The following is a 14,844-nucleotide window of genomic DNA, read 5'->3' as shown; positions in this document are numbered from 1 at the left end:
ACAACTGGCTGGGATATGCAAATGAAATTTGGTGGGTTTAAAGAGGTAGTTATTGTGCATTTGTTGATATACAATTAAGACTTTTATGTTCACCATTGGCGCACATAATGGTCATATTACCCGTGCGCGCGCCAATGGTGAATATTAAATTCCTAATTGTATATCAAAAAATGCGCAATATCTACTTCTTAAAATCCAGCTTCATTTGCATATCTCAATCGGTTTTAGAACAATATACAAATCGTCAATTTGTAAGAAAAAATTCAACACCCCCTATCTCGGAAACAAAAAATTTGCGGACATGTGTTTATAAAGCCAACTGTCATTATTTTTTCATGCAGAATTACCCTTAAAGTTTCCCATACTTACTTAAAAACACCATGTATACGCCCTGAGCTTTGCCGGTATCGAACAGTGGTTCCAAACGCTGAAAGCGTGGTCATAAGACGAAAAAAAAGTCTCTATCTAGGGATTTTCATAGTTACAGTTGTTTTCTCATACTATCGTAGAGTCGTAATACGCAGGTATAAGGATCGAACTGGACGTATTCTGGTTCATAACTCAGGAACAAGTGAGCCCTGTCCAAGGTTATTTTGGCAGGCAGAGAAAGTGAAAAAGAACGCGTATAATTAAAACGCTGTAAAACGTTTTATAGTTTATCAATTTTATTACTGTAAAGCAGGTTCTTCTTTTTTAAGTATGTAGTAATGTAAGGTGTAATTTAACTTAAGATTTAGTAACAATAAACGCCTTAAATTTGTTAATACATAAATAGTGAAAATATACTTGAAATAATCAAAATTCTGTAAAGATACATCCAAAAAGTACAAAATTCTGCATAATTCTGCGACTAATGTTTATTAATCTTAAACTGTGTAGTATTAAGATACAGAATCACTTTGGTTTAGCTGCCTATAACTGCCTATGCATTTCTCTCTGTTGTTTGAATGCAAAAGTGGGAAATGACGCATATTACCTGATTCTGGCCATTGTTGAGTATGTATGGGCGGTTGTACATAAGTAATAGGTTCTGAATATTGTACTTCATAAAGAAAATGTATTTGGAATCAGCAATTTCAAAAGTCCCTTATAATATAAAATTTTAAACAAATATGCGTTTAAAATAAAATTTTCGAATTCCTTTCTGTCATACTGGATTCGCCATTTTGTTTTAACAAAAAGTAATGTTAGATTTGTAATCAGCGACATTCAACTACAAAATTTGACAAAAAATTTTACGTTTTGATTGATATTTTCAATTTCTTTCCGCCATGTTGGATCCGCCATTTTGTTTTTCAGAAAAAGTAATGTCAGATTCGTAATCAGCGATGTCAAAAACCCTTAGGAACGAAATTAATTCCTAAGTGTATAAACAATATACGTTTTTAAATGTTTATGACCACGTTTTCGGCATTTGGAACCACTGTGTATCGCCACCTACTTAGCGGATTACTAGTACAACTTTCGTTGGAAATTTCGCTGGAAAGAGAAATGTGTTGCCTATCCTCTGTGAGTTTCGCTGGTATGGCTGGTATCGCCATCTAGCGGATGACTTACTGTTTCGGCCGGAAACTTAAAGGAGAAAGTAGAAAAGCAAATAATAATTGTTTCAAACTTATTATTTAATTCTTATTGTGTAATATTTATAACGTAAAGAAGTAATTGGATTGTAATCGATAATTAATATCAGTAAGAACAAAATTTATTATTCAATATGATAATTTTAAAGATTTTGCTTATCGTTTTGAAGTTTATGTTGACAGATAATATTAGAAACAATTTATTCTGCAAAAAAGTATAATAATTTAATGGAATTATAGTACATACTTCTAGACTAAGAGCCGCTATAGGTGAAAATTCTTAATCATTTTAGGCACGACGGGACCCTATAACTTAAATAGTAGAACCTAAAAGAAAACGTTTGAGCACTGTGCCGTCACTTTTCAGTGGCACATGCGTCTACAGTGGCGCATCAAACTTTCCACTTATGGACGGGATACATAAATTAAAAAATACCCTCCCTCATTACCAGAATTTAATTTTTTTCATTTTTTTAAGTTTTATGTGATTAAGACATAAGATTCATCGTAATTTTAACCCACCACCCCCTTCTCCCTGCCCCCACCATCAAAAAATTTATTTTTCGATTTTATTTTTTTTGGTGGGATGCAATCAATTTTACAATTTCAAAAAATTTACACGCATAGTTAAGGCTTTTATAAAACACGTCTATTTTTTATAGACCTGTAGGTTGAATGTACATAACCTCAAAAAAATTTAAAATTTTTTTTTTTTTTTTTTGAAAAAAAGTATATAACTTTTTTTTGGGGATAGCTGCAGATCTAATTTTTTCTTAGTCTTGTGTATTTTATCAAACACTATATTTCTAATTTTTTTCAGATTTTTCTGTAACGTTAGTCACCTTCAAAAATCCAAAAAACTGTTTTTTAAGGGGGTTTTGAACGTGTTTTTCTGATTTTTAAATATTCTAAAGAACTCAGTTACTTCAAGTTACATATAACCTATAAAAACAAAATTGATTTGATATATTATGAAGTCTATAAAATAGGGAAAATCCCCCAAAACCCCTCAAAAAACAGTTTTTCGGATTTTTGAAGGTGGGGAGACTTACGGAAAAATCTGAAAAAAATTAAAAATATAGTGTTTGATAAAACACACAAGATTAAGAAAAAATTAGACCTGCAGCTATTCCTCAAAAAAAGTTATACGCTTTTTTGAAAAAAAAAAAATTCTCTTAATTTTTTGAGGTTATGTACACTCTACCTATGGGTCTATAAAAAATAGGCATGTTTTATAAAAGCCTCAACTATGCGTGTGAATTTTTTTAAATTTTAAAATTGATTGCATCCCACCAAAAAAAAATAAAAACGAAAAATGAAGTTTTTGATGGTGGGGGCAGGGGGAAGGGGGTGGTGGGTTAAAATCACGATGAATACTATGTGTTAATCACATAGAACTTAAAAAAATAAAAAAAAAATAATTCTGTTAGTAAGTTCTGTTAACTTTTAATTTATTTATCCCGTCCATAAGTGGAAAGTTTGATGCGCCAACTGTCGACGCATGTGCCACTGAAAAGTGACGGCACAGTGTTCAAACGTTTTCTTTTAGGTTCTACTATTTAAGTTATAGGGTCCCATCGTGCTTAAAATGATTAAGAAATTTCACCTATAGCGGCTCTTAGTCTATTCTTAAATATTAAATTATGCATTTATTGCACTTAAAAATTAATTAAAAGCGTAATCGTACCAACTCTTTTTAAATACATTACTTTTTTTCGAATCCTGAGGGAACCAATAAGTATATTTGAAAAATTTAAACGCAGAATGAAAGACTGCATTATTATCGAGGGTCAAAAGCAAAAGACCCTGAAAATTTCTGTTTATCTTAATCAGTTACAGGGGTGAAGAAAAAAGAGAAAATTTAGTGTGATTTTTAATTTTAAATATCTCGTTCAAAAAAAACTTTTTGTTTATTCTAAGAAACTTTCGGCCTTTTAAATGAGACATTTAGTAAAAATTATATGCAACTCTTAATGCAGAACGTCAAATTTCCAGTTAAAGTTCACTGACTTGCCACTACTGGCGCTCGCGAATTTTTAATTATCCCTCTACCTACGAGGTCAGAGCGGATTAACGAATAACAAGGCTAGTTGTTAAAGTACGTAATTTTTGTATTATCCAACATAAGCGAATGGATCAAAAACAGAATGTTAAGAAAACATGGGGCTATAGTTGGGTTTTAATTTCAGTATTTTTTAAATGCTTGAATATTCCACAGGATGACCCGAACTTTGAGAAAAAATCATAGTTTGATTGGTACACCCGGTATACAACAACATTTTACCTGTCTAGCAACAATATTATTACAGCGATATTGTTAAAGAATAAGGCTATGGTATAATATAAAAATTACTTACATCGGGTTTAGGAAATTCGAGACATCAAAAATGACCCATTTTTAAGGTGGTGCGTTAATTTCTTGGAGAAGCGTATTTCATAAAAATACAAATATCCACTTACCTGTCAGATCTATTTTGCGTAAGATTCTAATAAAAATAGGCCTCGCATAAGAAGGCAACGTTTTCTTTACGCCCGCCATCAATCTAGTTATGTCAACTTTTTCTTCCGGGTCCAAAATGGCCGCCATTCCAGCGCGACCCTCCTGCCCCCTTATTTCGACTCCAAAAACTACAACGTCTTTGTAATCGACTAAATTACTGATGACTGCTTCTACTTCCGCCGTCGAAACGTTTTCTCCCTAAAATTTTATTCGAATTAAGGAACATTTCGATTATGTGAACATTAAAATAAACAGTTTAGTCCACGTGGTGAGACCGCTCCTGTCTGAAAAAATTTCTGATTCGGTTTCTTTGTGGATTCCTATTCAAAAATGTTCCCTTTAAACAAATCTGAAGGGTGCCGGTATATTGGTTTTACATCATCTGGACCATCTCAGAGTGGTTGGGGGTACTTAGCCCCTACGATAGGGGTTAATGAAGTAAACACTACTCACAGTATATTCATTTATTCAACTCGGAGTACGACTGTAAAGAGTTGGTGTGCTAATGTACGTTCACCCTCTGGTGTATCTCAATTATCAATGATGATTGATCACGCAATGAAATTAGAATGCCTGCCGATGATTTCTGTGTACATAAATAAAAGAGAAAGTGTTGATATTATTTATGCTGAGTCGGCTTTGGCCATGAATTAGGAATATGTAATATTGAATCGTTGACACAGCAGGACTGACAACTGGTACACTTGTGTGGAGTAATCTGGGTCACGTAATGTGTATAATAAACAAACGTGTGTTTGTTTACATCCCAATACACCTTGACTGTTCCTTCTACTGTTATGTTGAATAATGTGGTTGACAGGGAATCGCCTTGTCGCACTCCTATTTCTATTGCAATTGATTTTGTGCTACCTTCTTCTGTTGTTACTTTAGCTCGAGATCCATCCATGGTCATTTTTGTTAATCTAATTAATTTTGCTGGTATATTTTGATTTTTCTTTTTTTTTTGCAGGAAAAACTTTTTCTTTTCCTTGTTGATTTTGATTTTTCATTTTAATAAATAATTTATTTCTTCCAATACAGTCAAAGGCTTGTCTGAAGTCTACGAAGAGGATGTGGAGTTCTATGTTGTGTTCGTGGCATTTTTCGATTGTTTGTGTAACTATGTGGATCGCATCTGTAGTGGATCTGCCTTCTCTGAATCCTTGCTGGTAGTCCCCGATTTTTTCTCTGTGAATTGAGTGAGTTTTTGTTTGATGAGGGCTGTTAGAATTTTTTATGTTGTACCCAGTAGAGATATTCCTCTATAGTTGTTACAGTTTGGTACTTCTCCTTTCTTAAATATTGGTATAATTCTGCCTTCTTTCAAATCCTCGGGCATTTCTTCTGCTTCCCACATTCTAACTATTAGGTTGTAGATGCTTGTTAATAACTTTTCCCCTCCGTTTTTAATTAGCTCATTGGGAATCTCATCTGGGCCAGGTGTTCTTTTCTGTTCCATTTTTTGAATGATGTCTAAATATTATACACAGGTTATACAACATATGACAGAACCTCGAAACAAATGACAATCGATGAAAAGCCCTATAGCAAAAGACAATTAAACTTGTGAGATCCAGCGTCGTATAGGCTTAGTATGAGCAGCATTTGGCAAGATGTCACAAGTTAAAAGTAACGCTACCGATTTGTTTGAAGAAAAAAGTTTACAACCAGTGCATACTGCCGGTAATAACATATGGTACCGAAACCATAACTTTGACTAAACATTCTGCAAATAAATTGAAAATAATCCAAAGAAAAATGAAAAGAGCAATGTTGGGAATAACAAGAGATATGGTACCAAACAGGATAGTGAGAGAGAGGACCAAAGTGACAGATGTCATAGAAAAAATTGCACAAGCCAACTGGAGATGGGCTGGACATCTTGGCTAGAGAACAACATGGACAACATGAACAACATGGCTAGAGGACAGAGGACAACATGGCTAGAGAAGATAAACGATACCGAGGCAGACCACCAAAAAGATTGATGCATGAGAAAAACAGTGAAATGGGATACATAAGGCACAAGGTAGAGAACAATGGAAGAATATGGAGGATACCTATATACAACAGTGGATGGAAGAGGTTGAGGAATGATGATGATGATGATGATCGTTTAAAGGAATTTTTTATTAAACGAACAAACTTACCTTCCATCTAAAAGTATCCCCAGTGCGGTCCTTGAAAAAGAGATTCCCGAATTCATCCGCAACGAGAATATCTCCTGAGAGGAAGGCACTATCACCGTGATGGAAAACGTCATTAACGATTTTCTTCTTGGAAGCTTCTTCGTCCACGTAGCCCAAGAACGCCCTCGATGGGTTATTTGGTATGATTTTGCCAATGAAGACTCCCGGTTCGTTGGGTTTGCAGGGCATGCACAATCCTTTAGCGTTCCTGATTGGCTCTCCCGTGTTTTGGTCAACTTTTATTATGGAAATCGGGTAAACTGAGGGGATGATTCTTGAAACGAATCCTATGGCTCCTACCGTATTGTCAATGTTCACTAAAATACAAAATATTATGTTCAACAAGTTAAAAGAGTGCTTTAGATAAAATCTTATTGCATTTTAGCGATGCATGTAACAGTGGGTTGGATGTAAGACAATTAAAACATCAATTAAAACAACATCATTTTCTGGAAGTTTTCTGAATGAAGTGTCTCTAAGAGTTTTTAGCCTCCTGGGTTTCCAGATTTGACTCCACTTGTTTTTTTCTTGTGAGATTACATACAGAAGATGTAGTGATGGAAAACTATCCAGGCACTATTTCCGTGATGGAAAACGTCATGAACGGTAAAATGATTTATATTATTAGTTAGTTTACGTTAATTATTTAAACAAATTAAATTGTCAATAAATTCCCGCTACTTCCGACGCACAAGCTAATTTGAAATTCAAATTCAGCGTGTCAAAACACGTGACAATAAATTCTGAAACTCCGTAGACTTTGATCTGCCACGAAACAACACTGGCCTATGAACTAAAGAGAGCAACGAAAACAATTCTCTATCAAGCAGTGGTGGATCTAGACATTTGGGGGATTTCTAGTGAAACACCAATTAACAGACATAAAAAGATAAACTGAAACTAACATAAAAGACATAAATAATAAATTAAATACCCTTAATTTTCCTAACTAGCGGGTTTATTGGTAGGGGAGTGCAATTAGAACAAAAATATGCATTGTTTCGGAAAAATTCAAACAAGCTTATATTTTTCTAAAACTTTTTTTGTTAGTTTATATACATGTTAAAGTAAAAAGTTCTACTCGCAGATTTGGCCGCTAATTGTTTATTAATTGTTTAAACAATAACAATTGTTTTGTATAAATAATTTTAAAAATATTGTTAAATTCATCATTTTACTTTGATCAAATATGTTTCCATTTTGTTTTTGATTATGCTGAATCCGAATATGGCATTGCAATTTGAAAATTCTTATACAGAAGCTCTTATACAATAATGTCTACGTAGCTAGGAACCACATGGAAAACGTTTTTATTATTAATTTTACGAAAAAAAGTTATTCTTAATAAAATGCTCTGGATAGTCAAAAATCTAAAACTCAACCATCAGATATCAAATTTTATCAATTTTATACGAGTTATGTCAAAAATATGAATGTTGTTCTGAAGCTATTTTCTTGTGGCATTTTTACAATTTTAACTATTTATAATGGAAAATAAGCCACAATATTATTAAAAAATAATTTTTATTAACGTTTCGACGCCCAAATCGGGTGCCGTTGTCAAAATACAAAATACTACTTATTATTTTGTATTTTGACAACGGCACCCGATTTAGGCGTCGAAACGTTAATAAAAATCATTTTTTAATAATATTGTGGCTTATTTCCCATTATAAATAGTTAAAAAAATATGAATTTCGTTAAAGAATAAAGTACCTTTATATTCCAGAATATCAAAAAATTCTATTATGAAAAGTTGTTTGAAATTAAAAACTATGTTTAAATATAAAACTACATCATTCTAATAAAAAAAAGAATGTGTGTACTTTGTACGCACGTAAGAAGTTATACTTCTAAAAATATGATTTCAATGAAATAAATATACTTTCGGACACTTTATTTCTATTTTATTTAAAGATTAAATTAATTTTTACTTACTACTTTCCAAAAATTTTTATTAAAACAATACCAAAAATCAAAAAAAGATTAGAAAACACCAGGATTTGAATCGGGGACCTCTTGATCTCCAACCCAACGCTCTACCACTGAGCTATACCCTTTTGTTTATACGGGCTACAAGATTTCTCAGACATAGTGACAAATATACGAAGTGAATTATAAAATACTTTAAATACATTACTTATTATCTTATTCCCGAGGTAGAGAAGTCCAAATACACAAAAATTATAATAATAGTTATTTATGATATAAATGTTAAAAGCACAATTTTAAGTCACGTATGTGAAAGTATCGTGTGAAAGATTCGCTTCGCTCATTCTGCAATTCACATGAGTGCCTTAAAAATGTACTTCTTAACACCTATATCGTACAATATTTTTTCTACAAACGTCTTATATATCAACAATTATAATTTATTCATTCTCAATTACAGGACAATACCTACAAAAACTTTTACTTGAACTTGACTGACATTCCATTTTTATATTTTTCTTGACATTACATCAAAACTGCCTATACTGTCAATACGTAAATCATAACAACTATAGAATAACATCTACTTTTATTTTTGTATATTCTAACAAATTTTAATAGTTTTTTCTACAAACGTGTTAAAAATGCAATAATACAGTTTAAATTAAATTTAAAAAAACCTTTCAAACCTCCTTTTTCAAATTTCGCAAGTTGTATTATTAATATTAATGTTAATAAATGAAATATAAATATTTTGACGTTTCACAATTTGACAATTCACTTTTAACTGCAGTACCTTAAAATTTTTAAAGCACTGGCGCTTTAAAGTAGCATTTTTAACGCTCCTATGGAGTGCTATAAATTGTATTTTTAACACGTTTATAGAAAAATATATTTAAAAACACTAATATATCCTTTCCACACCTTTCTGGACTGATACATACATAAATTAAAACATTTAGTAACGAACTCCATACTGTCTGTGTGCGCATGCGCGCAGATTAATACAATTTCACCCTCAATCGCGCCTAAAGAAGTATAACTTCAAAAAATTTCAATTTTTTCTCAAATTATGGATACTCATCATCATTTTATTACAATTATGATAACTATTTTATTATCACTTTTACAAAAAAAAGTTATTCTTCATAAAATGCTCTCCCTGGTCTAAAATATAAGATACAATCATCAGATATCAAACTTTTTTAATTTTATACGAGGTATGTAAAAAATATGAATTTTTCTTAAGAGTTATGTGCCTTTATTATTCACAATATTTTAATTAGAAGGATGTAATTGAACACTAAAACAATTTTTTTAATTCCAAACAACTTTTCTTAATAACAATTTTCGATATTATGAAATGTAAAGGTACTTTACTCTTGAGTGAAATTCATATTTTTTGACATACCTCGTATAAAATTAATTGAATTTGATATTTGATTGCGTCTTAGATTATATACGATGCAGAAGTATCTTATAAAGAATAACTTTTTTTCGTAAAACTGATAATAAAAAAGTTATTAATAGGTTCCAAGTTACGCAGACATACTGTATAAGAGCTAAAAAAAATTTTTTTTGCTGAACATTTATTATTGTTGAAGCTTATTATTAAATGTATTTTAGGTCAGTTTTACAGAAAAAAGTTTTGATCACTTTGTATAAGCATTTTTTTAGCTAGTAATTTTCGGTTTTTGTATTACATTTTTGTTATCTTTCTTAATTTTCTCAAAAAGAAATAGTTTATTTCATTTCTAAAGTAAAATAATTTGGTTCATTTTAAAGACTACATCCTAAGCTTTAAAAAATCACTTATAAAACTGTAATAGATCTGTTCAAACTTGAGTAATACTGTCTTAAAGTGTTGGCAATTCTATAAAACTACGAAGATTTCAAAAATTACATTTTTTGAGGCGTCATATCACGTGAATTAAATTTTTGGGAATTTTTTTGAATGAAACATCATTTAGTAAGATGCTTGAAAGGTAAGTTGTGCAAAATTGAGAGTTTTCTAAGAAAACATGTATTAGCTACACATTTTTAAATCATTTTAAACAAAATTCATGTAAGGCTCATTTTCCGCCCACACCGTACTTATGCCCATACATTTTATTTCTTTCTATTATAACCATAAGATAGCTTAATTATTCTTCTTTTATGTTCAGTTTGTAAAATTTCATTTGATCCATTGGTTAAAGAATTACATTAAAATAACTCAACCGTGCACTTCGCCGTACGCTAGTTTACAGTGCGCCAATGTTTGTGAGAAGGGTGACTTTAGCGTTATAAATAAAAAATTATAGAAGATACAGATTTAATTTTAGAAAACTCTTTGTATAAGGTTTTTTTTTTGTAAAATTTTCTGAATTTTTTAATGGTCAAGTCAGTATTTTTCTAAAATTTATATTTTCGGAGTTATTTAAAAAAAACATCTAATTTCTTAGTTCATTTGTTTAATAAAAAATTAAGCACCCACTTCTCGAGTAGAACTTTTTGATATGTTGTTTATTAAACATTTCTTAATGCAATCACAAAAAGTTCTATCTTGTTTGATTTTTTCCGAAGTGAAAATCTATATGCACTCTCCTATGGGTTGAATTTGTCTGTCTACTGATTTAACTTTCATATCAGATAATATATTTTTATGTTTCAACAATTTTTTTCTTTAATGTTGGACCGTCTTGATCCCCTCCATTTACTCCTCCCGTAGATCAGCCGCGGGTATCACGAAGTGGTTTTAAATTACTAATTAAACTCACCTATATTAGCATTTCCCTCAGTTGCTCCATAAAATTCGCCGACTAATGGAATGTTGAACCTGTCCACGAATTCCCTCCATATTTGTGGACGAAGACCGTTTCCGTAGATCATTCTTATGTTATGGTTCTTATCCTTCTCGCTTGGAGATACTGCCAAGATATATCGGGCCATTTCTCCGATATATTGTCCTATCTACAACCAAAAAACAAATTACATATAAAATACACATACCTACATTATCGATGCACGAGTGAAATACATACATACATACATAATCGGTTGCCTCTTTTACCATTAGGTGTCGAGGATTCCTCCTTTATATAATACTCTCTGCAAATTTACGCCAATTCTTCCTATCTGCTGCTAAAACTTTTGCTTCTTGCCACGATGTTCCTCTTTTCTTGAGTATTTCGTTTACACTAGTGTTCCAGCTTTTCCTTGGTCTGCCCCTCGTGCTTTTATCCAATGCTTTGGCCTCCCATGTCATTTTCACTTGTCTCTCACCACTCATTCTTATCATGTGTCCAGCCCATTTTAACTTCTTTTCTTCAACTTTTTCGTTGAGCGATTTTACCTGTAATTCATGTCTTATATCTTCGTTTCTTCTTTTGTCTAATCTTCTTGCTCCCACCACTTTTCTTAAGTATCTCATTTCTGTAGCTTGTAATCTTATTCTTTGTCTGTCATTAAGTACCCAGCTTTCTGCCCCATATATTGTAATTGGCATATATACAGTTTTATATACTGTCATTTTGGTTTTCCTCGATATTTCTTTTTTGTTTAGGAAATTTTTATACAGTGAATAATAAGTTCTCGTTGCCAATTTTATTCTGTTTCCAATTTCATCTTTTTGTGTACCTTTGTTGTTTAACATTATTCCCAAACACTTAAAGAGGTCTACTTGCTCGATTTTTTGCCCTTCGATTTCAATATTTACAGTTGCTTCTTTGTTGGCTATTGTCATTACTTTAGTTTTCTCCATATTTATTATTAAGTTGTAGTTTTTTAGTTCTTCAGCCCAGATTCTAATGTTATCTGCGAGAGCCTTTTCAGTTCTTGCAACTAATACAATGTCATCAGCAAATGCACAGGCTTCAATTTTTATTTGTTGCAAATTTCTATACCCTATAGCGCATTTTTTAGTTTTTTTCCAACACTTTTTAATAACTTCATCCATAACGGAAATAAATAACAGTGGGCTCAACACTCCACCTTGTCTAACCCCGTCGTTATTAGAAAATTCGCCGGAGATTAAGTTACTTGTCCTGACCTGGTTTTTTGTGTTGACATACAAACTCTTTATTAAACTTACAAGTTCTTCATCTACTTCCTTGTTTATCAGGCTTTGCCATATTCCTTCTCTATTGACCATGTCAATCGCCTTTTTCATATCTAAAAACGCCAGGTACAGTGTATCGTTTTTTAACAGTGTTTTTTCAGTAATTTGCTGTAGTGTGAATATATGATCTTGTACGCTGTGTGATGGTCTAAATCCACTTTGTGTATCCGCCAGTCGAGGCTCAACTATTTCTCGTAGTTTCTTTTCTAGGATAATTTCGTAGCTTTTCAACGCTGAGCAGAGAAGTGATATACCCCTATAATTACTGCACTCTTTCGTGTCTCCCTTTTTGTGTATAGGCAGTATTATTGAAATGTTCCAATCCTCTGGGATTTTTTTGTTTGTCCACGCTAAATTTAGTAGGTCATGTAATTCTTGTTTACCCTGTTGTCCAAGATATTTCAATAATTCAGCATCTATTTCGTCGATCCCTGCTGCTTTACCAACTTTTAGTTTTTCTAGTGCATCTTCAACTTCTTCCATCTTTATTTTAGTTTCATAAACGACTTCTTGCCCTCTTTCAGGTGTTTCATCTGTTATCTGTGTGTTATTCTCTGCTGTTGTATTTTCATTGCTTAAAAGTTCCTTGAAATATTCTCTCCACCTTTCTATAATGGGCTCATCCTCGGTTATTATATTTCCGTTTCTATCTTTTATCTGCTGTAGTTTAATTTCCGTTTTACTTCTCATATTCTTTAATACTCTATAAAATAATTTTGTATTTTGGGTACTATTTTCTTCCATAGTTCTTCCAAATTCTTCCCATGCGTTCTGCTTTTCTTGTTTTATCCTTACTTTAACTTTGTTGCGCTGTTCCTTGTATTTATCGTATGCCTCTTGATTTCTTTTTTGTATGTACATTTTCCATAGCCTTTTCTTTTCTCTGACTTCTTTTTTAATATCGTTGTTCCACCACCTTGTCTGCTTTTTATGATTATTTCTTCTGGTATACCCGCAAACTTGCCCTGCTGTTTCTAATAGTATTGCCTTAAATCTGATCCACTTTTCTTCCACATTTCTACTTTGTCTTCTCTTTTCAATCCTTGCAAACTGTTTTTCTGTTTTTTCTATATACTCATTTCTTGTTTGCAAGTTTCTCAGCTTATAGGTTCTTATTCTTCCGCTATAGTTTTTGTTTTTGTTTGAAAATAGTGAAAACGAGTGAAATAATAGTCATGTTTGTAAGCCTTTTTATAAACTTGATTATGGTACTGTCTATACAGGGTGGTCCTTAAGTAATTGTACAAAAAGAAACAGTAGATTCTACACTCTAAAATATTACGATTTAACCCAACTTACTTTAATAAAATGTTGATATTAAGAAAGATACAGGGTGGTAAAGTTAAACTTTTTTTTTATTTAATATTGAATATTTCCTGACAGGTATAAGATAACAACATGAAATTTGGTACGTGGGGGTTTTTTGGGTCGAGAAAACTAAATTCCCTACCAAAAATTATGTATTGCCTTGAGGGCGCCACATACGCCTTTCAGCACTCATTTATTACGTTCAATTTTTTTTATCCCTCACTCTGTATAATTTTGACATTAAAATTTTTATTCTCCTATTAGTTTTACTTAAAAAAGGTATACTTCTTTCATCTCCCTAAACTCAACCGTTTTCGAGATAAACGCATTTTAAATCTGCGATACACCATCATTTTTAGCACAATATCATTGTAGTTACACCCGAAAAATAACTATAATAATTATAAAAAAAAACCATAATAATTGTGCCAGTTCTCAAATTTATGTCATTGCATCGCAAATTCCATTTGAAGAAATTTGCGATACATTTTTGGATAATTTTATGGTTTTAAGTTATTTTTCGGGTGTAACTACAATGATATTATGCTAAAAATGATGGTGTATCGCAGATTTAAAATGCGTTTATCTCGAAAACGGTTGAGTTTACGGAAATGAAAGAATTATACCTTTTTTAAGTAAAACTAATAGAAGAATAAAAAATTTAATGTTAAAACTATACAGAGTGAGGGATAAAAAAAAATTGAACGTAATAAATGAGTGCTGAAAGGCGTATGTGGCGCAATCTGGGCAATACATAATTTTTGGTAGGGAATTTAGTTTTCTCGACCCAAAAAACCCCCACATACCAAATTTCATGTTGTTATCTCATACCTGTCAGGAAATATTCCATAATAAATAAAAAAAAGTTTAACTTTACCACCCTGTATCTTTCTTAATATCAACATTTTATTAAAGTAAGTTGGGTTAAATCGTAATATTTTAGAGTGTAGAATCTACCGTTTCTTTTTGTACAATTACTTAAGGACCACCCTGTATAATATGTAATTACCTCTCCTAATTCATTTGAACCACACCCATAACACCATCCACAAATTCTGAAATTATTTTAATAATTTCGCACCTACATACAGGCACGGATCTAGAAATTCATAATAGGGGGGGGGGGGGTGGCAGACTTACCTCAAATACAGTGATGCCACAGCTACCGATTTTTCGGCAGATCTACCAAATACCTGTCAAATCTACAGATCTACCTAATTCCCCTTTTTTTCTACC

The 14,844-nt window shown here is 32.0% G+C and overlaps 1 protein-coding gene across 1 annotated transcript in view; it reads right to left on the bottom strand.

Moving 5' to 3' along the window:
* The window catches only part of LOC126892039 (long-chain fatty acid transport protein 4-like), a 137,506-nt gene that overhangs the window by 6,799 nt on the left and 115,863 nt on the right, over positions 1-14,844 (bottom strand). The window contains exons 7-9 of the mRNA XM_050661463.1: positions 10,961-11,153; positions 6,231-6,586; positions 4,041-4,278 (exon numbers count right to left, since the gene is read on the bottom strand). Of these exons, the coding sequence (XP_050517420.1) occupies positions 4,041-4,278; positions 6,231-6,586; positions 10,961-11,153 (787 nt within the window). The remainder of the gene's footprint in view (positions 1-4,040; positions 4,279-6,230; positions 6,587-10,960; positions 11,154-14,844) is intronic.

This window comes from Diabrotica virgifera, chromosome 9 (genome assembly GCF_917563875.1).
Source record: "Diabrotica virgifera virgifera chromosome 9, PGI_DIABVI_V3a".
Taxonomy (NCBI): domain Eukaryota; kingdom Metazoa; phylum Arthropoda; class Insecta; order Coleoptera; family Chrysomelidae; genus Diabrotica; species Diabrotica virgifera.
The sequence above is the reverse complement of the archived record's forward strand: the minus strand, read 5'-3'. Positions and strand labels throughout refer to the sequence as shown.